Source organism: Perca flavescens, chromosome 12, assembly GCF_004354835.1.
Source record: "Perca flavescens isolate YP-PL-M2 chromosome 12, PFLA_1.0, whole genome shotgun sequence".
Classification (NCBI taxonomy): domain Eukaryota; kingdom Metazoa; phylum Chordata; class Actinopteri; order Perciformes; family Percidae; genus Perca; species Perca flavescens.
The window spans coordinates 14,950,969-14,977,062 of record NC_041342.1 but is presented as its reverse complement, the minus strand read 5'-3'; the positions used below and the strand labels follow the sequence as shown (position 1 = coordinate 14,977,062).

General features: G+C 41.4%; 2 protein-coding genes across 3 annotated transcripts in view; both read right to left on the bottom strand.

The window, feature by feature from the left end:
- LOC114565421 (tensin-3) overlaps window positions 1–4,390 on the bottom strand; it is a 34,015-nt gene extending 29,625 nt beyond the window's left edge. Inside the window, exon 1 of the mRNA XM_028593457.1 lies at window positions 3,992–4,390. The gene's annotated coding sequence lies outside the window, so the exon portion shown is untranslated. The remainder of the gene's footprint in view (window positions 1–3,991) is intronic.
- A 3,795-nt stretch (window positions 4,391–8,185) lies between these two features.
- On the bottom strand, window positions 8,186–25,884 carry dspa (desmoplakin a). 2 transcript variants are annotated; one of them, XM_028592545.1, is made up of 24 exons: window positions 25,424–25,884; window positions 24,210–24,294; window positions 23,857–23,975; window positions 22,627–22,771; window positions 20,529–20,654; window positions 20,318–20,371; window positions 20,052–20,219; window positions 19,759–19,863; window positions 19,572–19,667; window positions 19,353–19,478; window positions 18,961–19,113; window positions 18,680–18,834; window positions 18,195–18,321; window positions 17,847–18,033; window positions 17,486–17,730; window positions 17,098–17,279; window positions 16,768–16,906; window positions 16,166–16,359; window positions 15,864–16,026; window positions 15,404–15,487; window positions 15,170–15,277; window positions 14,795–14,893; window positions 12,814–14,628; window positions 8,186–12,276 (listed from the first exon to the last, which is right to left on the bottom strand). In XM_028592545.1, the coding sequence occupies exons 1-24, from the start codon at window positions 25,648–25,650 to the stop codon at window positions 9,052–9,054; spliced, it is 8,127 nt and encodes a 2,708-aa protein (XP_028448346.1). In that variant the 5' UTR covers window positions 25,651–25,884; the 3' UTR covers window positions 8,186–9,051. The 2 variants fall into 2 exon arrangements, with proteins under 2 accessions (XP_028448346.1, XP_028448347.1); XM_028592546.1 differs by having other exon boundaries at window positions 14,131–14,628; window positions 25,424–25,883.
- Window positions 25,885–26,094: the final 210 nt, after the last annotated feature.

Sequence of the window (26,094 nt, the reverse complement as noted above, 5' to 3'; positions counted from 1 at the left end):
ACTAGACCTCTCACTTCTCCCACTCATCATTCAAGCTAACATGAGTGACCTGCCCCAGCATGCACTAAAGATAATTGGTCTTTAATTTGCACTGCCTGCTTTTGTTCCTGGTTTGAGGCGCAGCATTAGCTCACAAAGGCAGAATACGCAGTGCCAAGGAACTACAATCCCGAGCCCACCCATGGCACTGGGAGAGCAAGGCTGGTAGACGAGCGGGGTAGGCAGAGAGATTCGAGAAAATGGGTTGCCAGATCTACTATGAACAAGCTGCGACAGGTTTACTGAGGTCAGGATGTTGGGGGATTAGGGTGTGTCTGGCTCCCCCAGCTCCAACCCCTCAGGTAAGAGCTTGACTAGGATGCGTGGGTGCTGTCAGCCACGTTCACACATGCATGACCATCACTTGGGACCAGCTCCAAATGTCTCTCTTTCAATCACCCAGAACGCTGAAAATAAGTTAATCAAACATTCCATTTATTCATAAAAAAAATGCAGGCAAGAAATAACCAGAAGGCATACTGAAGTGCTGAGATGAAGCCTGATTCTATTTCAGAAGCCACACCCTTCACCTGGCCTGTACTGTATGGGATCTTCCATTTTGTAGGAGCAGTTGAACCATGAGATGAAAGAAGACAGCATCATGTAATAGAACATAAACTGCAGAGACAACGGTCTTAAAATCTAGACATCAGTTAATCAGACCCTACGGGTTAAATCATGACCTCATAGTTGTTTTCATTTTTGAGTGCACTGTGGTGGTAACAGTTGGCAAAACCATTGCATGCCTGTCTGTCATAAATAATAAAGACTCTACAGAGCCTGGGGTTGAGCCACAGCAACTGAATCCAATCTACGCAAAAGTTTGTTTGTATGTGAGTAGACTGGTCGCTACTTGTCTACAGCTCTACGAATGGATTTTCCATTAGCAATTTCAGTATGGCCTTCATCGCACAGATTGCTTTTACATATTTGTACAAACCAGTGGGAGAGGAAATAGAGTATAGAGTCTTGGTTAAATAAGAGAAAAACAAGTTTAAGGTAAAGGATAAAAAAAAAAAAATTGTAAAGGATTTTAAAGACGTCATGAGATGTGGATATCAACACTGCTACAATGACAAAAAAAGAAAGTTAAGCTGTAATTAACATTTGGGCTGCCACTTTTATTTTGTTATCAATCAATATGACAAGTTCTCATTACGTTAATATCAAAGCCCACCAAATGTCTCAAAGCCAACTAGTGTTAAATGTTATGAAGCAGAAATGCATTTAATCCTTATATTAGAGAAGCTGCAACAACCCAACTTTAGTCTAGTTTTGCCAAATAAGAGACTTAAATCTACCTAAATAATAGATTGCAAATGAGTATGAGAAGCAATGTGTTTTAAATCAATTAAAAATAACTATAACGTCCACAAACATTACGTCTGCACACATATGAAAGCAATCAAGCCACACACACACACACACACACACACACACACACACACACACACACACACACACACACACACACACACACACACACACACACACACACACACACACAGAAATCAGAAATCAAACTGAATTGCTTCAGTTGGCTCCAGCTTCCATTTTATGACAACTCAAATATTTTTTATAGGTCCATTAAACTCAAATTATGTTTCTGAAATGAAAAATGGGTGTGCTGATATCCCTACTAATAGGAGAAAAAAGAGAGAGCACTAAACCCCAACTCAACACAAACTTCCTCTGCTATATACTGCAGTGCTGCTACAGCTACGGATAGAGGTCGAAATCAAAGTGGGGTGATAAAGCTCATCCAACCCAGCATGTAGGAACTGGCTCAGGTTTGCACCTATGGAAAAACCAGCTACACATACAGTACACTTCTGTCTCTTTGGGAGACTCTGGACAGATTAATGATCTCCTAAACTGTTTGTCTGCAAACCACAGTAACACCTTAAGTGCCATAAATGCTTCAGGAAGTCTGGCTGCCTGTGGGGTGACTGCTGAATGGAAATGTAAAAAACAACAAAAATTTTTTACTAAATGTGGCTACATTTCTTCACATTAACTTTCTTTATTTGTTTGCCCAGCACATGAAAAGAACTATTAATGCCTGTTTACCAGTCCATCAAATGACTGGAACAACCACAACAGATTTGTTTCTTGCCCTTGTCATGTGGCTGTACCCTCCCCCCTCCTTTTGGTATTTAGCATTCACATCTAATAGCCAACTAATAACCTTGATACCATCAGATTCAAAACTGGCTTGTATTCACACTTGGCAAGAGCTCATGCTTCATACTGCGGGATAACATGTCCACAGTGACATAACGTGCTGCTTGAAGAGCCCGGAGAGGGACAAGGCAACAGTTTGTTTCGACCTTTTCCTGTCAGGCACTTTGTATGTTTACGCTGTGCCTTTGACACCCATTCATTGCTGAAGATAAATAAACAAAACCATGAGAAGTATTGAAAAAAAAAAAGGGTAATTTTAGTAAGTTTATTTAGTAACTCCGTATATGCCATATTTGTCCCACATTTTCATGAGATATGTTGAAGGGAATAAAAATGACAGCCCTGGGCAAATCTGTGCACCCTTAAGGCTCCTAAAGTACTCCCTAATTACCGTTTTCTATCCCAAGGTCATAGTGGAATGCGTTCCAAAATGGATTACGTTCCCACTCTCGCGCTCTCATTCCCTCCATCTCTCTCTCTTTCTTTCCGTTCTTTCCCCTTGTTATTGCTTCCCTTCTCCAGGTATCCTTCTCTCCGTTTAATGGCTTACACATGTCAGCCAAGTGGCCGTGGCACTGCTGTGACAAAGTGAAATGCCCCAGTGCTCCGTCCATGCTGTTCCTCCCAGGGTTAGATCACAGCGTTCTTCTTAAAGTACACAACCCCAACCCTCTGCCAACCCACCTGTCTAAACCACACTATCAGGATCCCCATTCATCTGTCACCCTACCAGAGCTTTGTAATTACTGCCTGACATTTTGGGTTTCTGTCACACATTTATTTCGCCTTGAGGGGCGAGATATTGTTCACACGACTCTGACCTCAAAATAGAACCACCAACAAAAACTATAATTGCCAGTTCAAAAATGTTTCTCCTGTCTCGATGGGTCTGTAATTAAAGCTAATCTCGAAAGAGTTCAGCCTGCAAAATGTTTGAAATAACCTGCATGGTTTATGTTGCTTGAAAGAAAGGTACACAACAGGGTGTAAATGCAGGTGTGTGTCTGATTTCCAAGCAAGGGAGGGACTGATTTTCAGGTGAAGAAGGCTGTAGCTGTTATGATGTAAGGACGCTTGTACATGTCATCAACAATGGCTGCCTGAGAAGCATAGCCCTGGGCCACAAATACCACACAGCAGCTGTAGCTCAAAGAAAAAAGCCATACTCTGTCGTTCTGATTGTCTCCATCATTTATCCACTGACCAAGGAGTCCAAACAGTCAACAAAAGGTTTCTTTTGGAAGTTTACAGACAACTGGTTACAAGTCTTCCACAAGAATGGCCCCATATGGTTCACATTAAAAGGCCAACAGTACACCAGAGCCCACAATAATACTTTCTCACATTGAAAAGAAACAAAAACACAGTGCTTTGTCAGTTTGAATGAGTCTCTTCTCTGTCTTCAGAATGCTGCTGGAAGAGCACACACAGACACACACACACACAGACACACACACAGACACACACACAGACACACACACAGACACACACACACACACACACACACACACACACACACACACACACCTGGTTTTAGTAGGATTCTGAGCCAAAGTAAATACAGAGTGCAGTGCCCTGTTTTGCACTTGGAATAAATAGGCAAACTCAATGAAATGTGACTAAGCAAAGAGCTAAACAGAAGAGGGGGAAAAAGGGAATCAGTGTGTGGAAGTCTAATCCTGCTTTTAAGTTGCTACTGACCAGCCCGACTTTAAAAAACCCTCCCTGCTAAAGATAAACGTGGAGAAGTTCAGACATCGTGGCTTACCTCTTCAACCTGAAAGCGAGTATCGTTGCTGTGGTTCTTCTTCTTTTTTCTCCTCTGTGTCCCTTTGTCGGTCCGAGCTGCAGGAAGAGAAAGAGTGGGGAGAAGTCCTGATCAAAGAGCCGAGCTCTGCCCGTCATACAGGCTTAGTGCAGGCTGGGAGGCTCATTTTCCTCTGCTGGAATGTGCTCTCAGCTGGACCCGGTGCTCCCCTCGGCCTTTTCTGTGGCTGCCGGTGATAAAATGGAAGCCTTTGCACGGTTCTTGAACTACTGCTGCTGCCTCTGCTGCCTGCTGTTGCTGCTCAGCCCCCCAGCACACTTCCTCCTCCAGTCCAGGCTGCTGCTACAGCCGCCACAAGTCCTGGCATGGGATAGTCCTCCCACTGCGCCGCTAGGGCTGTCTCCCTTGTTCCCTCCCCCTTCCACCCTACCTCCCCTCTCTGCGGCCTCCTCCCTCTGCCTGTCTCCATTTGTTCTCACCCAGACTTCCTCCAACCCCCCCAAGACATTTAATCACATAGTAATACACATATTAGCCTGTTCTTATGTATTTTTTTTGCATTTCCTACTATCCTAGGCTGCATCCCCCAAATCAAAGATTTAGGCCTAATAGGCTGTGTTAAGTCAAGACAGTTTTGTTCATGTAGCCCAAAATCACAAATTTGCCCCAAAGGGCTATAATTAGATTAGATATGATTCAAGTTATATATAGGGCTGGGCAATATGGAGAAAATCAAATATCACAATATTTTTGACCAAATACCTCGATATCGATACCGCAACGAGATTGTTGTGTTGACTATTGGTGCTTTCATCAAATATTTACACAATGAGATTTTTTATAAATAATCATCAGTAATATGGATATAAAGTGGGCAAAGGCAAATAATAGAACAGCTAGAACAAGTCTGGTAAGTTCATAAAATGACATCACTTTACTGTAATGCAGCCTTTAAAACCAGGAAAAGACAACACTTATGCCATATTACGATATTATGATATCCAAAATCTAAGACGATATCCAGTCTCATATCACAATATTGATATATTGCCCGGATATATGTGGGTAATTCTTCAACTATGGTACTCTTTGAGCTAGACGGTTTCAGAAAAAAAACCACTGAATATAGTTGGTTTGATTGTTTTTATATGTTTTACTTTAAAATATGTGCTGTGGTGGAAATGACATGGCGTGGCGGAAGAGATAGTGTGTGGCGGAAATGACATAGATAGGGAACTTCCAAATAAAAACTATTTTTCTACTACTCTATGTGGTGAACCAAAGCAATTCAATAAGTAACAGCATTAGTGAACAAAAACATATCACCAATATTTTTAAATTAAAAGCAATCCAAAAAATAAAAAAACTTCATTTCTTCACTGTTTTCTACATGCTGAACACAGCAAACTAAGTACGAACTAGCGCAAACTAGAGCAAACCCCCCTTGTCATCATTACCTTAATATAACTTTAATATAACCAGTTGAATATAATGTTGAATAACAGATAAAATAGGCAAAATATTTTGAAATTGCAAACTTATATGCTATATGCCTACGCTGAACCAGAGCAAACACACTGTACTTAAAGGGGTGATACAATGCAAACCCGATTTTATCTTGTCATAGTTAAAAAACGACAGTTTGGTGGGTAAAATAGGACATACATAGAACCGCAAAATCCCATTGACACCTCGTTCCTCTGCAAATCTCACAATTTGAAACTGCTGCTGAAAACGGGCGAATCTCAACAAAGCTCATAGTTGACATCAACTGCTATTTAATTACTAAATTCACTTCTGAGACTTTTTTATGCTAGAAATCAACTATGTAGAGGTCCAATATTTGCCGTTTTACGAAAACTGATGGCTAATTGCAAATGTTATCTGACTGTGTTGGAGTTCAGCAGGAGCTCAGCAGGAGCTCAGCTGGCTAACGTGACAGCGGCCAGTGCTGCCCTGCCGCCCGGCGAGTCCTCCTTCACAGCTCCATATCCGCGCAAAGTCACCGTTTCTGGGTTACTGGACTACCAAATGCCGAGGCCCTGACGGAGCTCCAGGGTCTGCAGCTAGTCACGATCTTTACCCATAGGATTGAAGGGACACTAGCAGCTAACAAAACCCCTCAAATTCACAAAAAAAGCATTAAATTGAAATGGGACACAAGCGTTAGCTTTGTAAGTCGTTAGGGTATCTGCGATATACATGTCGTGACCAAATTCAAACTGTAGTTATTCCGGCAGCCGGCCAGCTCCGCAGAGCTCTGCGGAGCCCCGAGCACCGTTAGTCCAGTAACCCACAAACGGTGACTTCCCCTGGGTATGAAAACTGTGTGAAGCTCCTGAAGTCAGACACGTCTTACCAAATTTGTAATTATCCATACACTTTCGTAAAACGGCCCATGTTTGTGCTTTATATAGTTGATTTCTTGCATAAAAAAACTCTGAAGTGAATTTAATATCGAAATCGCAGGCAATGTATAAAGTTGCATTGTCTGAAATATGAGACATGCTGTCTCGTCTCCAATGTATGTGTATGTGGTCCCTCAACCAATCAGCGAGCAACTAATCTAAATATTCAGGAGCATACCATATAGCTGTCTTTTCGAATAGAGACATTCCACAGGGATGCATAAGGGCCCAAAGAATAGCACCTGGGACATTTTCAGTCCAACCAATGTTACATACCCAATTAGGAGACCTGAAAGGAAAGGAATAAGGAATGTGTTGGCCCACCTATCTACAGCTAGGGGAGATCGTGATAAGCCCTATTTCAACAAATGGTGGCGTATCCCTTTAAGGAACAGTGTGAAATAGGCCTACTCTATATAATCACTCTATCACCTCTTTATACGTTACTGTCATGTGTGTTATGTCATAAATCCATGTATTGTCAAATGTAATCATGTGAAATAACAAGTTGAATCTGACTAAATAGACATTGTATTTGCTAAATACTGTATATGTCAAACTTGCATATGGGCCAAAGGTTCAGTTATGTTTTATTTAACTGTTTTTTAATTTAAATGTTTTTTTACATTAAAGTTTTAGTATTATAGCCCAAATAATTTGCTGTTTAGCACACACAATTTCATTTCCACCACAACCTGTCTTTACCACCACAATGAACACCGTGGTGGAAATGACTGTGGTGGAAATTTCCCCGCTTTCCCTCTAAAATATCAAGCTATGTTAGCCTGCTAGTATTAGTTTTAAAGTTAGCATTAAATATACACAAATTACACATTATTAAATTAAATTTATCCAGTTATTTTTACGTCCATGTGAAATAGGAGGTGTTTGGAAATGACGACCAATAAACATACTCTCAGTTTTACTCATATTTACCTTGATTTTTCTTCTTTTCATTACCCCCTGTACACAACACCATTTCATCCAGCCACGTGTTCCACTGTGGAGTTTCTGTTGCTATGGTTACTAAGTACACAAACCTAAAACAATGATCCCAGTATTCTATTTTGTACAGTGTGGTGGAAATGACAGTGACCCCAAGGGACAAGGGTTCTACATATGAAAAATATAAGAAAATGTGAATAAATATCACAATATATTATGTATAATTGAAATAGACACTATTTTATCATTTGTACTTGAAATCTACATTATTTAAGTATTTAAAATTAAGCGAGGTTGAAGATGCAAAGTCTGGCTTAGGGACAGAGGGAAAACAGTAAAAACCATGCATAAAAGGCCTCATATTATATAATAAAAAGAATAATTGAGCCATGATACATTTTTTATAAGTTACCCTTAGGGTGAGGTAAGTGTGACAAAAACAAAAAAGAAGAAATGTTTTTTAGTTTTTATTATTTTACCCAGGGACATGAAAAGTACCATAGTTAAAGAATCACCCATATATACCCTTTATGTATGTTTATGTTCGAAACTTTGTACATTATGTCAAATGTTTTTTTTAACTTTTTGGTTCATTGGTATAATAATAATATGAGCTACATAAATATGTTAGCAATAATAGAGTTGGGTTTACCCTGTTTTGGCCAAAATGCACTTGACCTATCCAAGTATGATGACTTCGTAAATGACTGCCTTTTATTGTTCAAATGATACTCATCAGGTTTACCTAGTGTAGTAAAATGTCCAAATTTCCAGATCGAGGTGTCTGGACACGCAGTTCAAATATCTTTAGGCTACAAGAAAAACATGCTTGATCCATATGTAATTCTTGGTTATCAGTACCATTATTTATTTTTTATCAGTAGGCTATACGAGACCATTATAATTAAAATTTCAAACATCATACAAACAGCTCATGCATTGCTAGTGGTTTAGTATGTTAATAATTACAATATCACCGTCCTGCTAATATTACACTATAACCAAAGTTTACAATTTTGTTTTCCAACTCTGTGGTACAACTTTGCTTAGATGGCAAACAGGCTTGCATTCAAACCGTTTTAGCACGACAATTAGCGCCATCCATAGGTCACAATGGATACTGCAGAGCCTCTCCTTATACAGGGAACTGTTTCAGCTTTTTATGCACAATACCGATATACAGCTAGTAAATGAATGAATTGAAATTGTTATGACAACTTTATTTTTGATCATGTGAGAATAACATTTTAATGATCATTACATTTTAAGCTTAACCTCAGCATTTGCAATTAACAAAAACATTTTTTTTTTCCAAACCATAAAAGAAAACATAAAAGTCAAGCTGCAAAAAACTAAGAGTAAAAAATAGCAATTCTGGCTGCATGCTGAAGCTGAGGTGAACAAGCATATTTTGAAATAACAAACTGTTACATTCTAAAACAAAGCCATATTAAAATGAGCTATGAAAAATATATTCCTTTAACAATTTTCTCAGCATTAATTATAACCTGCATTAGGTATAATATTGAAACACCAAATCACCCAAAACTGCAAACACTTAGAATCAGATTCAGTATTTAAACAAACCTCCCAAAATCTCGTAGGTAGCAGAAAATTATTTAGAAAAGCAAACTGTTACGAAAGCACTCAAACGCCATAGGCTGGGTATAACTACTCTAGTTTCATTCTTTTTTTCTATGCTGTGTATTAAGAGAGAGTGTTAGAGCTGAAGTTGGTACTGCTGGAGGAGAAGCTATAGCTGTAAGTAGAGGAGTAATCCACACTGCCTCTACGAGATCCACTCCTGGAACCGGCTAGGGAACCAGCCCTGGACCCAGAGCGTGACCCTGGGTTAGAAACATTGTAAGGGCTGCTGATTCCCTTGGTGGACACTGAGGAGGCCTGCAGCATCTTCATACCATTGCTTTCTTCCACCATGCAGCTGTCCATGGCTTCCTTGTAGGAGATCTTCAGTTTTGTCTTGGGGCAGGTCAGGTTCTTCTGGTGATTCCGTGAATCCTGAAGCTTCTGGGCCCCTTGACCATCTAGCCAACCTCTGCGGATAGCCTCTTCAATGGTGACGCGACGTTCAATGGCAGGCTCTATCAGGCCTCCTGTCAGGTACTGAAACTCCAAAAATCTCTGGCCAGCTTCATAGGGCAACCATGTCTCCTTCACTGCCTCTGCTGCAGACATTTTTCTTTTAGTCTTCACATCCTCAAAACCAACATAGGCTTTCTGGGCAGGTTTCAGCTTAGCGCTCATGCTTTCGTCGATGATACTCTGATTGACAGCATCCTGCAGGGACAGTCTCTCACCAGTGGCAGGGTTGATAATACCGCCTGTGCTTGCCTGGGCCTCCAGTAGCCTCTGTGCTGTAATAGTGTCAACTATGCCTCTTCGGAGGGCTTCAGACACAGTGATTTTCTCCAAGGTCTCTGTGTCAAATATAGCTGCCACAGGGCTATTGTCATCGAACATGTCAGGGGGAGAAACAGTGATTGAAATACTGTTGAAGCGTTTACGGACGGTCGGAGATGATGGTCTGCCCTGGGTGGGACTGCTGCAGGTGACCATGTCATCAACGTTGAAGGCTGCAATGGTCATCTCTGTGCTGCTGGTTCTGCTGGTTATTTGGTCAGCAATCTGGGTCAAGGTTAGCGTTCCGCTGCGATACCGATCCAAAGACTTCTGGTTAATGACACCGCGGTCCAGGCAGTCCTGGATGTCATACTGGGTTCCTGTTTTCCGATCCACTATCACCATACGTGCAGAGCCATCAGACCCCTTGATAGTTATTTCCTCCCACTCGCACTCCTGCTCCGACAACTCCAGGAAAGTGTCATAGTCAATTAGCTCGCGGTGATAGGCCTCCCTCACTGACATCTCCAGCCCAGTGTCTGGGTCAACGATCACAACTCGCCTCTTGCGCAGGATATTGGTACGGCTCTCCTCTGACTTCTGGGGCTTGTTCTTATCTTTGAGTGGCAGGAGTATTAGGCCTGTTTTGCGATCTGTTATGCACCTGTCTTTAAGTTGAAGGTATGTCAGGTTTTCCTTAGTATTAGGGTCAAAGAACCCTTTTGTATCATCTCCTTCATAAGTTAGGATCTCATTCATCTCCTTATCAAAGTATCCCCTTTTATAGGCAACAGCAACATCAATACGGTGGCTCTCTTTGGGGTCAATAATCCCACCGCTGGCAATTTGGGCCTCAAGAAGACGGATTCCATGACCTTTCTCAATAAGGTCTTTCTCAATAGCCTGGAAGAGGGAGATTGTCATTCCTGTAGATGGGTCTTTGTATCCAGTCACTGCCTTCTCTGCAGACAGCAGCTTACTCTTGAACTCTTTTCCTACCAGGCCTCTCTTTGAGGCCTCCTCTACTGTCAAAAACACATTGTTGACTGGATCAACAATAAAGCCAGAAGCAGCTTGGGCCTCAAGAAGTTCCAGGGTGGTTCCTCTCATGAGCAGGCCTTCCTTCATTGCCTGATACAAAGGCATAATTCGGTCATTGGCCTCATCATAGATCCCTGCAATGCAGGTAGAGCCATAGAGATAAGACTTTAGCTTGTCTTCAATGTCTCTGCTGGTGAGCTTGCCCTCTTTGAGCTTCACCAAATCAGTTTCATCCAGCAGTTCAGAGTCGACAAGGTCTGTAACAGAGACTTCACCACGGAGACCCTTTACTGTCATGGGCTTTTCTGGACCCTGGAGCAGAAGCAAGCCAGAAACAGGTTCCACTGTACACTTTTTCCTTAAGTCTTTATAGCTTATCTTCTGTCCTGTCGCTGGCTCCAGGTAGCAGGTGGGATTTTTGGCCAAAGCCCTGTAGAGCTCCTCATCAATAAGATTGCGATCCAAAGCCAGATCCATTGGAAGGAACACACTCAAAACAGGGTCTAATATGCCTCCAACAGACTCCTGAGCCTGGAGCAAGCGGATGGCTGTGACTTTGTCTACGCGGCCCTGTTTGCAAGCCTGGCCTACAGATAACACTTTGCCAGTGTATGGATCTTTGAAGCCTGTGCTAGCTGCTTCAGCTGTCGCCAAGGTGTCTCTGTCTTCTGTGTCTACAATCCCTCTAGAGCAGGCAGTATCCACAGGCATCTTTTCATTAAATGCAGGGTCCACTATGTAGCCTGTTGCAGCTTGAGCTTCCAGGAGCATTAGGGCACTCTCTGGGCTGAGGAGTTTCTTGTTTTTTGCTTTAGTGAAGGGCATTCTCCCTTGAGAAGCGGATGTCATGCCAGCAATTATGCCGGTACCCTTTAGACTGAGTTGGATGTCCACAGCTACCTCATCCACGCTTTTTTTTCCCTTTAGGAGCTGGTCTAGCGTGGCTTTACTGATTATATCACAGTCACAAAGCTGGTGGGCTGTGACTTTGCGGCGCACCCCCTCAAATATCAGCTTGGATGGATCTATTGTTGGGACCTTCTCATCTGTCTGGGTCTGCTTGGCCTGAGCGCTGGGTCTCTGCTGCAGCCTGCGTATCTCTCTCTCCAGGGCATCTCTCTTGAGAGCCAGTTCTGATGCCTCCTTTTCAGAGATCAACAGACGGCTCTTGAACCTCTCCTCTACACTCTTTAGCTCCCTCATGAGCCTCTCAATTTCATTCTTCAGGGAGAGCCTGTCTCGTTCAGCCTTGTCTCTGTCTGTTTCAAACTGCCGAATCTGGCTGTCTCTCAGCTCGTACTGGCTCTTCATGTAGTTGAAATCCTTGAGGACAGCATTCTTTTCATCCTGCAGCCGCTGTTTGTTGCGGAGCTCATTCTCTAGTGTGAGCTTGATGCGGGTGAGCTCCTCTTCTATGCGCTGCTGACGAGTCTTGTCCTGCTCCAGCAGTTTAAGCTTAGACTGCAAACTGTCCCTCTGCAGCAGTAGCTCACTGTATTGGCTTTGGGATTCATGCACCATCATGGATGTCTGGGGAGAAATAAGAAAACACATTATTATGTCTGTAAAGGATAAGTGATGCACAGAGCAAAAAGCAGATTATGCAGAGCCACAACTCTAATGAACTAATTACACAGCATGTTGTAAGAGCCTATCAACATATACAGTTGTTCATCATTTGTAAAGTCGCAGGCAAATTGAATGTTAAGAATTGGTTATCAGTACTGGTTGAACCAATTGATAATGTATATACTGTATATTAAAATATATGTACATATATTTTATACATTAATTAGTATGCAGTGATTAATTGAGATTGTTATTATTGTGTGAGTTAAGTTCAGTCACATAATATGCGAAGTCAAAAGGGTGAACAACATGCATGTCAAAGCAAGACCATTTGTAAGCAAGTGAATTTCAAGCAAAACTCTTAAAATAAGTCAGGTGTCACTAATATAACAGGGCCAGTTTGAAATAATGCTTAGTCTTAATGCAGCCATCCATGCAAAAGCAAACAACAGTAAGTTCAATTATGTGTAGATGATCCTTCAATGCAATCAAAAATACCTCGATTGATTGCTTTTGGAATTTGTCTGTTTCCAATTTAAGCTTTTCTCTCTCCTTGGTCAGGTCATTGATGAGAGCCTGGAGCTCGGCTGTCTTCTTGGTGCTACTCTGAAGCTGGACATGCAAAGCTGAGATCTGAGTGGCACTCTCTCCATCAATAGTGGCTTTGCTAAGCTTTAGCTCATCTCTCTCCTGTCTAACTGTCCTCAGCTCCTCCTCCAACCTCAGTCTCTCCTTGGTCAGGTTCTGCGTCAGAGTTTTCAGCTTTTCGATCTCGGTAGTGTATTCGTTAAGCTGGCGGCTCTTCTCCTCAATGGTCTTATACAGGCTCTCATTGCGTTGGTTGAGCTCATGAGTCCGAGCCTGTTCTTGCTGGAGTTTCTGTTTAAGCGTCCTCAGCTCAGCCGTGACAGCTGCCAGTTCTTGCTTGGTGACTTTATGCTCCTTCTGACTCTTGTCCAGAGCCTCCTGGAGGGCACTGATGTCCTGCTCATACTTCCTTCCAGAGTTGGAAGTCTCTAGCTGGATAGACTTCAGTGAGCTAATTGTGGTGGTGTGCTCTCTGCAGGTATGTGTCATCCTCTCCAACTCTGCCTCCATTCTCTTTCTACGTGTGAACTCCTCCTGGGTCGTCTTCTTTTGCTTCTCCAACTCTGCTTCCATTCCATCCAGAGAGCACTGAAGTTCTCGGATACGGCTCTGCAGCCTGACAGAACTCTGCTCAGCCTGGGATTTCTCACTGGTCTGCTTCTCCAGCTCTACTCGGGTGATGCTGATCTCCTGCTCGTACACTTTAAGCTTGTTAATGGACTCCAGATAGGAGGTGTTCTTTGCCTTCAGGTCTGCCTCAGCCTGTTTCAGGTGATTGATTTCCAATTCTTGAGCTCTCCTCTTCTTCCCCTCCTCCTCCAGGTTAAATGTTAGCATGCTGATCTGCCTGGACTTCTCCTGATTGTTTTTGATGGCCTCCTTCAGTTTGAGCTCGTCCTGTCCTCCCTGCTGCATGAGTGTTCTCAGCTGAATCTCCAACTCGCTGCGAAGCCTCGTTTCTTGTACCACTGAGGCCCTCTGCTGGCTGGCCTCCTGCTCTGCTCTGCTTTTCTGCTCTTCTGTGTGAGCAATGGACTGCCTCAGTCTCCTCAGCTCCTCCTCTAGATCTCTCTTCTCGGCAGTGAGTCTGTCAACTTGATGTCTCAGTTCTGCTGTGTCTTCTTCTTTCTGCTGTGAGGCTTTTAGGATCGTGGTCTTGGTAACGTGGATCTGTGTCTCGTGTGTCTGCTTAAGCTGATTAATCTCCTGGGTGCACTGTGTTCTTACCTTTGAGATTTCTGACTCAGCGTTTCGTCGACGAGTCGCTTCCTCGTCTAGCAATATCTTCATCCTCTCCAGTTCATGGTCCTTGTCCTTCACAGACTTTTCCAAGTCAATTTTGGTCCAGTTGAATTCGTCCTGTTCTTTCTGTCTGCGGCGAAGAGCCGCCTCATACTCTTCCTGCTGGCTGGTGTAGCGTTCCTCTGCCAACATTCTTTTCCTCTTTTCTTCATCCAGCTGGTATTTAATGCGGGTCAGCTGGTCGTTGAGGTCTTGAAGCTGGTTGTGTGTGCTGTCCAGGCTCTCCTTGGTAACGCTAACTTGTATTGCTGTGGTTCTCTTCACTTCCTCCATAGAAATGAGCTTTTCTTGTGATTGAGTGAGGTCCAGCTTGCAGCGGGCCAAAGCATCCTCGAGAGACTTGTTTTTCTGGTTACGGTCCTGGATGTCGTCCTTCAGACGCTTTAGTTCCTCCTCCAACATCTCAATCTTGGTGTTCCTGATCTGAGAGCATTGACAAAAGCAGAAAGAGCCTCAGTCAACTACTTTCATATTGTTAAACAAGCCTATTTGTTCATTTATGGTATTTTTTTAATCATACTATTTATTATTATACTATTATCGACTTTTAATGATGTCTTAAATGGCATCACACAAATCCGACACCTACCTTTAGCTCTTCCATGTTCTTCAGTAGCTCCCCAAGGAACTTGTAGTAGTCACTAGAGCGGGTGAGTAGCTCTATGTAGTGGGACTGGAGGTCAGCCGCCTGATGGGAGTTAAAAAAAAGGTGGCTGAATACTGATGTCAAACATTCATGTGTTAATTTCATACCGGTGAGCGATTTAAATGACGGATGCAATTAGGCGATTAACCTTTAAATTAGTTGTATTACATGAGCTCATAATACAAAAGAAAATAACCATTGTTTAATTCATATTTAAGAAAGAGAAGATCAACATATAATGATAACTTGAATGTGTAATAACTAATAGCTAAATGAAAATTGGTTTAGTATGACTTAATGGAGAGACAGTACTCATACCTCTTGTCTGACCACAGAAGCGGGAGACTGCAGCATTGTTCTCTTGATAGGAATATTAAGCAGAGTTTCCAGGCCTGAACCATAGGAAGCCAGCTGCAGCTCATAGTCCTAAAAAAAACCACAACACAACACAGATTATTTGTACAATGCGTGCCTTCGGTTCATCAGCTTGTAAACATCTATAAAAATGTTTTAAAATGAAAAAAAAATGGTGCACATTAATTGACAACCTACCTTTATGGAGGAAGCACAGGTGTCTGCGTTTTTCTGCACAACCTCTACTTTCTCCTTCTTTCCTTTAATTTCAGTGTGAAGTGCCTGTGCAGTCAAAAGGGGGCATTCAAATCACTGATTAAATCTGACATGACACTGTCCAGTTGGTGCTTCTTCTCAGACTTGCAGTACTTTATTAGACAAGAATTTTAATGATATTATAATAAGCAGTTACTCAAATTAATTTTTTCTTGTTCTCAAGTGAAAGTAAGCAGGATTCCATAAATCATCTGAGCAACACTTTACACTGCTGCTGTGCTGTGTGTGATGTACTGTATAAAATCCACACACCTACACCAAAGCTCAGGGCTGTCAGAAGCTCAAATTGTCAATGGTGGATATTTCCAATTCAAAATCAAATCAGTTCATTTAAAAAAAAGGATTGATTACAAAATGTTTATGTAAACAAGGAGAGACGTGCCTTCTGTTGGTTGAGGTGGTCCATTAGAGTCTGGATGTTGCTGAGCTTAACCGTCTGAAGGGTGTCCTGGCGCTTCCTGGCATTGTCTATCCACTGTTGCAGCTGAGTGCTGCTCTGCTGATAATGAGTCAGCTGTTTTTCCTGCTTCTCCAAGTCCCACACTCTGAGGAGGAAAGAGTGGGAGGAAGAGGAAGGGATGAAAGGACTTTTTTGGGTGTTTTTACCAGCACAGACGAATGGAGCAAGTGAAGACATATTCACAGGTACTGAAGCAATGTGTGTACATGTACAGACTATCCTACCTGCTGTCAATCTGGGTTTGGATGCGGCGCCAGCGGTCAGACATCTGACCCACCAGGTCTGAGTACTTGGACAAGTCCACGTCACACTTGTGGAAGGGCGCAGAGATTTGGCCATTCCAGTGCACTGCTTTAGCCAGGTCAGACTCCATGGCTGTCAGCAGGTCTCTTTTTTGCTCCAGGTCACTCTTCATTTGCTTTATTAGAAAAATCACAAAATAGATTAAAATTCAAACATTTCAACTGTAACGATACATTCTATTTAAGTCTTATTTACATTTAGAGGTGGGCACTTTGACAATATGTATGATTATGCCATCATATATTGGATTATTACTACTTTTATTAACTGGATTGTAAAGGTGTGTACACGTATATAGTGGCATAACATGGAAACATGGAAATAGTAAAAGTACAAGTACCTCAACTTAAGTACAGTACTTGAGTAAATATACTGGGTTTTGTCATGTGACCCATGTGTGGAACCTCAGCCATGTTTTTTGTCCCAGAGAGGACAAAAAGGATTCAGTGAGTGTTTGTATACGTCTTGTGACTGGAAAAGCAAGAGACTGCATTTCAAACTAAATATAAAAAGTGTGTCAAACCTTTAGTGTGTTCCGATATTTTTCCACCTCTCGAAGGTCCAGAGAGGTGGTCTCCTTCTCTGTCAGCCGGGCCTCATTGACTTTAATGATATCTTCAGCCTGGAGAAGGCTCTGGAGCAAGGCCTTAAGAGCAGACAGCCTGTTAAAGACACAAAGCCATTACATTAAATAAACTTATGAATTTCACTACATTTAATAAATAAATATATTTTTAAATGATTCTATAATCAGTAAAGCCATATGTTGCCACAAGTTCCGGTGCAAGTATTTACTTTCGTCATTACGTCATTGTGGGATAAATAAAAAGGAGATGTGATTAAAATAATGTACCTTTGAAGGTAGGCTGGGTAGAGACCCTGCAGGCCTCTCAGTTTTTGGTTGATGATTTCAAGTTCAGAGCGGAGGAACTGGGCATGCTCGGAGTCTGCAGGTATCCCCTCCAGCTGCTTTATAATCTTTTCTCTTAGTCGCAGGTACTCATCCTGAATGGAGTCCAAGTCTTGGTGCACAGTCTGGATATCAATATGTCATAATAAGTTACATTTAACATAATCATCTGTTTCTCACAGTGCTTGGAACAAGAAATGCATGTGTTGTTTTGATTTACAAAGTGCTCGTTATATTTCATCTATATTTTGCCCATTTTGAAATGGGTTTTTGTCGCAAAGAAGAACCTCATTTTTCATCAGATAGAACAATAAATAAAAAAGTTACACACCTGCAGCTTCTGGATGTGCACTGAGCACTCATGCACACTGTTGTCCCCCAGGGGGACGTGTAGATGACTGGTGAGATGGGACTCAGCCAGCTCCAGCCTGCGTCGAAGTTCTTGCAGACTGTTGAGCAGGGTAAGGCTGACGGTAGAACTGGCTGGGGGAGGCTGGACAGGGACCGGGACAACAGGGGGCTTGGGGATCTTTGGAGTCGGAGGCTTGGCATTGTCAGGCTTCACCGCTTCCTCCTCTTTATTGGTTGGTGGAAAATGTTAAGAATATCGATTAAAGTGGGAAAATAACAGGAGTATTTAGTATTTACTGGACTGACAATTTAGGAATAAGGTAAAGACATTTTACACTCACTGTAAGCAGGCAATTGGATAATCAGTGTATCATAGTAGGTTTGTGCTTTATCAAAGTGGCCCTGCATGGTTTTCTTCTCCTCTTCCCCAAACAGCTCAGAACCTTGGCTGGTACGCATGAACTCTTGGTAGTGAGTCTCCAGTCTTTTGATGATATTGCGGTACTCGTCGGGACGCATTTTAGACAGCTGCAAGACAATGGGTTAGGTGAGGGGTCAAGTTAAACAAAAGAAACAGGAAGTGAGCCAATTCCTGCAGACAGTGTTTCAGACAGAAACTGAATCTAACTCAGCTTTGCTTGGTATGTTATTGTAACAGGAAAACTCAGAATAAGTTATTGTAATCTTACCATGTTGACAGTGAGGGAGTTGATGTAATTCACGTCTTTGATGCAGTATTGCCATGAGATGAGACTCTTGATGTTGATGTAGAGCTGATTCCAGAGGCTCATGATGGCTTCATAATACTGCTCATTCCTAGTAAACAGGAAAGGCCATTACTATGCAGACACTACATGATAGACATAATGTAATATTTATCAAACGCATTCATGTACTCATTTTAACTGAATGATTACTTGTACCTTTGTGGGTTAATGGTTATTTCTCGCCTCTTAGGCTTATAAAAACCTTTTAGAATCGGACAATCTCAGCAAAATATACCATCCCAAAAGAAAGCCTGTTTTCTTATCTAGCTCTGGTAAATTGTTTTTATCCAATATATTTATTACATTAAAAAATCCCTGTCAGCCGAACATTTTGAATTGCCCTGACCAATATCTGAACAGGATTTTCACAGACCTACATTGGTCTACATTGACTGAATGGTTCTTACTTGTCGGCGAGGCCGATGCTGAGCGGGTTTGGTGGGGGGATCAGCAGACACACAGAGGGAATCAACATGTCCAGACCTCCAGGTCCCGTCACAAGCCACTTGCTGCGCTGCGAGTTATCCTTCAGGATGCCCTCATTCCCTTTTAAAATCCCTATCTGGAGCACAAAACAGAACATATGAACAGAAGAAAACAATATTTGTAATATTCCACTTTTTACTCTGTGTCTGTGAGTGTGTGCATGTGTGTTTGTGTGTGTGCTGAGAGAGAGCATATATCCCACCTGGTCTTGTTTAAAGTCACATAAGGCCTGTACAATGACACGGCTGGTGCTCTTATCCTCAGGGTTGCGAGGTTTCAGCCTGACAATGGTCTTAGATTTGTTGACCAGACTTTGGACCTGCCTCTTATTTTCCATGACTCGCTCCTTGTCTTTCTGTGAACATGCAAAAATCCGACTTGTGTTTTTAAATGAGCCACTGTAAACTGCAACTATCATTCAAAGTTCAAAACTCTACAGAATGAACGCAGACATGCAGAGCCATTCTATTTAGTCTCTTAAAAATAAAGCTGGCCGAACCAGTTAAACAGACATGTCACACAACAGAACCAATAGTTTGAGCATGTATTGTGCTTCACGCCAGCAGGAAGAAGTGCAGAAGAGTACAATGATACCTCTAGGTTTTTCAGGAGTTCAGTGAGGATATCTAGTTGGGTGTTCTTGTCGCACGTGTACTTGGTTCGGATAGCCTCATGCTCCTTTTGCAGCTTCGCATAGGTCTCATTGGCCTCCTTGAAAAACTGATAAGGGCAGCAACAAACTTTGATTAGTGTTCACATGATGACATGCAGTGCTCTATCTGTATGAGAGCTAGAGCTGAACTGAGGACTTACTTGGCTGTAGGCAGCATTCTCCTTCAAATGAACATGGATACACTTGGTGATCTGCAGCAGCCAGCTCCACTGGGTCTGTAAGGTGTCCATGTAGGCCTGTGGGCGCACACAAAGTCATCAGTACAAAACCAATGAACACTTTGCTCTTTAGGATAGGAAAACATCCAGAAAAAACAAAACACCTTACTTCAATCTTATCTGAGGCAGGGTGGTTGTTGTTCACAAGTCCATCTGCTTTCACTTTGAGCTTGTTTAGCTCCTTCTCTTTCTCCTCCAGGTCCCTCATCAGCCGCTGTCAGGAGAACAGAAAGTAAGGGACCCAAAAGGCTAGACTTTGGACTCTGAAATCCAACATACTTAATTGAGATTTAATGGTATAGGTAATAAAAACACATCAATTATTAGGGTATAATCACAGCCATAAACTAAAACAGAATCATCTGACCAGGAGAAAAGAAGAGTTCAGACAGAGATCCTTACTGAGTAGCTCTCTTGCTTCCTAGGGATATACTGGTCGATGTTCTTGTCTCCCCAGTCAAACATAAGCTCTTCCTCCTCTCTCTCATTCACCCACATGATGGCTTGGGAGATCTCCCCAATGATGCCCTGAAGGTCTCGCAGCTGACCCACACGGCTGTGGGACATTTTCTGAGACAGACACAATGTAAATTTATGAATTTGATAAAAAGTAACAATGGTGCTGCTGATTTTGACAATCAAAAAAAATAAAAAGAGTTTGGTTCTACCTGTAAGCTTTCCCATTCTTGTTCCAGGATGGAGAGGTTGTACTTGTCGCCCCTCTACAAAAACAAGATTTAGTTTTTTGCTCAGTTTTAAATAGGATTACAAAACCTTTTATACACATGACACATAGATGACCATCCTCCTCAACAAACAATATATCTAAAGAAGCAACTGAGAAGAGCTTCAAAACAGGGAAACAGGGTGACCACTTACCAGTTCATCTCTGGCACGGTCTACTTCTTGGCTCCTCTGGATAGAGCTGTGGTTTTTGTTTTGGGTTATGATTTGCTTTTCTATGGTTTCGTAGTCATCTCCCCATGGAGCTGTCTCAATCATGCGCTACAAAATGCAGAATCACAGTATTTATTACCTTTTAAAATGCAATAACTTCCATATACAATAACAACGTCAAAATTAACCTCATTTGATGAAGAATTACATATTTTGTAGAACGTTACTGTATAATGGTTCATGAAATAATATATTTATAGTGTAGGCTATATAAATTTATATATTTATATACTATATATAAATATATACTTATATATTTTTAAGAATAAGGCATCATTACTTTTTATTGTCAACAAACTCCAGGAAAAACAAACAATTCATCTCTAAATGATTTCTGCCCTTCCTACCTGTGGAACTCTGCCCTAAGCCTATTATTCCTACCAAAGACACAAATAAACTGTTTCTTTTTTGTTAAATCTCTAATTTCTCTAAACACCTGGGCACTGCAGTGTTTAGCAAATTCTATTCAAACAGGAGTTAATTGTGCATTTCTTGTGGACTATTTTCAGCTGCGAATTAATACACATGTAGTGCTCTGGTCTGCAGGACAGTGTACTGTATGTGGAGTTGACTCAAAGTAAACTAGTCCAACATGTCACCCAATTCAATGGTGTGGCTCATCAATGTGGTTTTAATAGTTTTAGGAAAACAATTAAGCTCTGGAGCACAGAGGACTACACAGGCAATCCTTATTCATATCATCAACTCATTGTTTTAGTCTTGTCATGTTTTTTTTTCTTCTCAAAAATAGAAAACCCACTGAGCCCTCCCTATTCTTTAAGGCAATATTATTCTATATCTTAACACATGCATTAGTTTGCCTGCTATCAATTCCCTGACTTATTTCACTCTTTGTCCTCTAGATGGCAGCATCATCATTAAGTCCATTGTTAAGCAGGAAACTATCCCAACTATTCCCCTCGTTTGCAGCACTCATTCAGCTTTGATAAGAGCTCTGCAGGCAAACCGACCTCAGCCAGTCCCTGCTCTTAACGCACATTTTTTCTCTCTCTCAAAGCTTTTGTTCTCTCACCACTCCCTTTTTCTTCATGACTGCTTGACTGAAGCTACACATGACTTGGCTGTTAAGAGAGTGTCAGCAGTACAGTTAATGTCCAGAGTAGAAAGGTCAACAAAGTGATATGTTGGACTGTAGGTACAATGGCTGAAAGCGTAACTGGCAGTAAATAGAGACACTAAGTAAAAATGGCAGCAGTAGTGCATCAGGTGATATGTTCCCAGTTTTGGAGTTTAAAAAAAGCAAATACCTACAAAGTACAAAGGCTGTCGCAGAAAAAGATATAAAGAAATGTTTCTATATCAGATGACAAGGGGGAAATTAATTACGAAATATAAAGGGTGAGGCTTGATGCGTTGACAGAATGACAGGGTGTGTTTTTATGTTGGGTGTGAGGGTGGGGGAGGTAGAGAGTAGAAGGGCGTTTTCCCATGAGCATGTTACAGTTCTGCTGAACTACCCTGTCCTATAACAACTGACTCAGCATAGAGTGTCAGAGATCACACTCCTTTACTTCTACTTTTCTTTTGCCCCCCCAGCGTCTTTATCTCCCTCCCTCTTTCCCAACTCTCTCTCTTTCTGCCTCTCTCTCTCGCCGTCTCTTTCTCAAATGGCAGAGCGCTTTCCTCTTCTTTGTTTCAATCCTTCTTCACCCCCCCCCCCCCCCCCAGGCCTTCACTCACGGATCGGGTTTTGGCAATGTGTCCAGATGGTTTCAGTTACAGGAGGTCAGAATAAGTGATTCCCCCTCCTCCTACTCCTCCTCCCTTTACATAACAAATGGTGCACAGTACACTAATTCACCCAGGTATACAGACATGCACACACACGCAGGTGCAGCTATTCATTCTGCTCAAACAGGTTATAAAAACTTTTGGTCACGGAGTTTTGCCAAGATGTTTGTGGATGATGCTGTCGAAGAAGGCATCAGACACATTACCCATTTATGTTTTTTTTTTTTTTTAAATCTTCTTAAAAGTCTCTGACTTATGAAGAGCTCACCTTCTGTTGGGCAATCCAGGCCATGGCATCATTAAAGATCCTCCCCCCCTCAAGGGAACCCACGCTGCCTCTCTTCCGTCGTATGGTCACACTACTGACTAATTGCTGTTGCAAAGCACCATGCATGTGCTGGAACTGTTCTAAGCTGTAGAGTTGTACAAAAAAGGAAAATACTTTGTGAATCTTCTAAGGCGCATCGATGGATTAAGGCAAATACAGCTGAATGACAAGAATAGTCAGAGAGCATATAACTTCTCAGAATTACTTTGTCTTTAAAATGTTTGGTTTAACTACAAAATGAAATTCAGATGCTACTCTAATATTAGGGGTGCACGATTCAGAAAATGTCACGATTCAATATCGATTTTCAATTCAAAAACGATTCACAGTATGTAAATGTAGTTACTTTTTCCCATGTGATTGCAGTAAACATTCAATTTAAAAGAAAAGAAACACAACAAATTAAATGTAGTTTGATATTATTTTATATGTCTTCATATAAAAATAAAAATGTTTGCAACTAAAAACTGCAAAGTCCCAAGCTTTGGCCAGCTTTCAAATGCATTTAATTCAAGTATAAAATAAAACTGTTAAATAAAAAGAGCTTTTCGTTCGGTGGGAGTTTAGAGCTTGGCATGTTAGTTACTTTAGGATGTCGTTCGATAACGTCTTTAATGTTAATCTCTGGGTGTACCATGTGCGTTCTCAAGTTTGTGGTGTTTCCAAAATACTTAACTTTCGCTTTGCAAAGCCTGCATATAGCATGATTCCTAACAAGTTCCGTCTTCCCCTCGAGGTTATAAAAGCCGAAATGTGCCCAAACTCTCGCCTTCAATGAGGATGGAGCAGGTTGAATAATTCTTTCTGTGAGGTTTGCCATTGTTTGCGCCGACTAAACTACTTCTGCTGCACTCGTTCTTCTTTTGTAGAAGAACGAGTATATATATATGAATCGATTTTTGAATCGGTAGAGCTTGAATCGCGATACAAATGTGTATATATATATATATATATATATATGAATCGATTTTTGAATCGGTAGAGCTTGAATCGCGATACAAATGTGTATCGATTTTTTCGCACACCCCTAAACTCTATGACCTCAAATATTGGCAAATTTCACCCATTAACCTGTAGGCAGAATGTTTATACACAGTCATGAATGAACACGTGCAAATGCAAACATGCAAATACAGCAAACAAACTCACACTGCACTTTTCTTTTCTTACCTCCTGAAGAGGTTGTTAGGTATACGCATTTGCTGCAGCTCTCTGCCATAGGCCATCATCTGCTCCATGGTTTCTGCAGCCATGATCAACAGTTTGTCTACCTCCACGGCTAGACCCCCCTATAAAATTACACAGTATAGACACTGAACTCTAGCCACCAGCAAAATTATACTTCATTTTAAGTGGCTGATGATATTATCTGTTTTTTAAAATCTGATATGGCATCATCATGTTGATGCGTTTAAACAGAAAACATTATAATAATGAAGTCAATATAATTCTAATTACCACAAGAAGTGAAAACCAACACTTGAGATCAGTTATGTTCAGTGTAATCTGTGTGCTACACTTACACCCTGGAATATCATATTCGCTCTCTCCAGGAAATCCTGGCACTGGCTTGTCAGGAACAAAGCTTTTTGCTGAATTACCTGGACACTACACATAAGGACAAAAACAAAACAATACATTTTCAGAGCTCGTAATACGTGTTTTAATCAATCAATTCTATGTACGGCTAGCTTTGTTTTATTTGTTTTTTAAAGTTTTGATTATAGTTTTTCAAAGACAGATACTTTTAATTTAGTTAACAAGTTACTAGATTGGTAAATGCTTGTAAATGATCATTGGATTTCATGGAAACTAAAATGAATACTATCTGATGCAACATTCTTAATGAACAACAGGGCATAACAACAACAACAATAAAGTGTTAAAATCAAAGAAAGGACAAAGTAGTTTCTAATGAGGCATAATCCTTTAACAATTATAAACTTGTATTTTATTCCAACACAAACTCGTTTATTGTTTTTACTCTGTGGCTGTGGGACATGGAAACAGGTCACCAAAGGGTCACCAATTCAAAAAACTAACCACCTCTTGACTTTCTCTCTTTAAAGAGCTTGCACATCCTGTATTTTACTTTTAACCTCTGTCCATTATGAGTTAAAAATGTGGGAGATTTTTTTCCACACAGAAAAGGAAATAGTTTGAAAAGCTCTGTCACAGACATCACTGTTATAACATTAGACACTGACATCATGATGGATGATAGCAGTGGGAGGACATTCAAGGCGAGTGTTCACGTAATTCCTCTACTGTAATTCTGAATATTATGAAACAGATCACGAGTGATACACCTAGGAGTACTTAGAAACACATGTTACGAAATCAAATTAGAAAATACTTCTTCTTGTGTTCTTGAGCTAGCTCTACAGAATTCAGTAACATGGTTGTGGTTGTAATGGTTGTGCTCTTCAATGGAGCTAGCAGTGGCCTTTATTGGAACTGTTTGGTGACATGTTTCTCTTTAAATGGTACTAGCCTACTGATAACGACATAATCCCCTAAAACATTTCCAAATGGATTTTATGGCTTTGCTTGGACACGGTTGACATAATATTTCTCAAGAATTTGCATGAATTTGTAGTTTATGGTTAGCATTTTGTTAACTATAGGAAGAACAAGCTGCACTTCTTTTTTTTTTTTTAACATGAACATTTAATGGCAAATTAAAACGCATACTCGTGCCGTAAAACTAATTTCAAAGCAACAGGTGATTACTTACTTCATTCCACCACCTCCGCCCGCCATGCCGACGACTTGTGCTTTCGCTGCCCCCCCGCCGTGCATGGAGCTCCGGGAGAAGGAGGTGTAGGTGGTGCCCTGTCCTTGGTAATCTCCCTGGAAGCCGTTTCCACCGACGAACACGTCGTTTCGACCTGACAAATCTTGTCGCGAATTACTTCTCTGGACCCCGGTGACCAATCTTGGGTTTGAGCCGTACAAGCTCATGTTTGCCGAGTGGGGTTATTTTTTTTTTTTTTAAATGTTTGAAGAAAGTATTGAAGTTTGAGTCGTTTTTCTCTGCTGTTCAAACAGGACAGACTGCGCACCTCTCCCCTCACCGTCTCTTGTTGCGCAGATAATGGTTTGCTGTGAATAGACGGAAGCTGACCGCTTTTGGACAGAAACCACACCTTGCTTGTGTTTACGAAACACTCTGCACCCTCTTGCCTGTGTGGGAAGATAGAGTGCTTGGGCTCAAAGGGTTCTCAGCTCATTCTGCTAAAAAAGTTATGTTGCAATCAGAACTTGGATTTCTCAGTTGTATTATTAGGAATTACAACATGGGTTTAACAATACGGATATAGTCCAGTGAAAGGGAGCCTATTTAAAGCGTGCTAAATAGGCTAATTTGCCACTACTGGATATTAACAAGTATCTTATTATAAACAA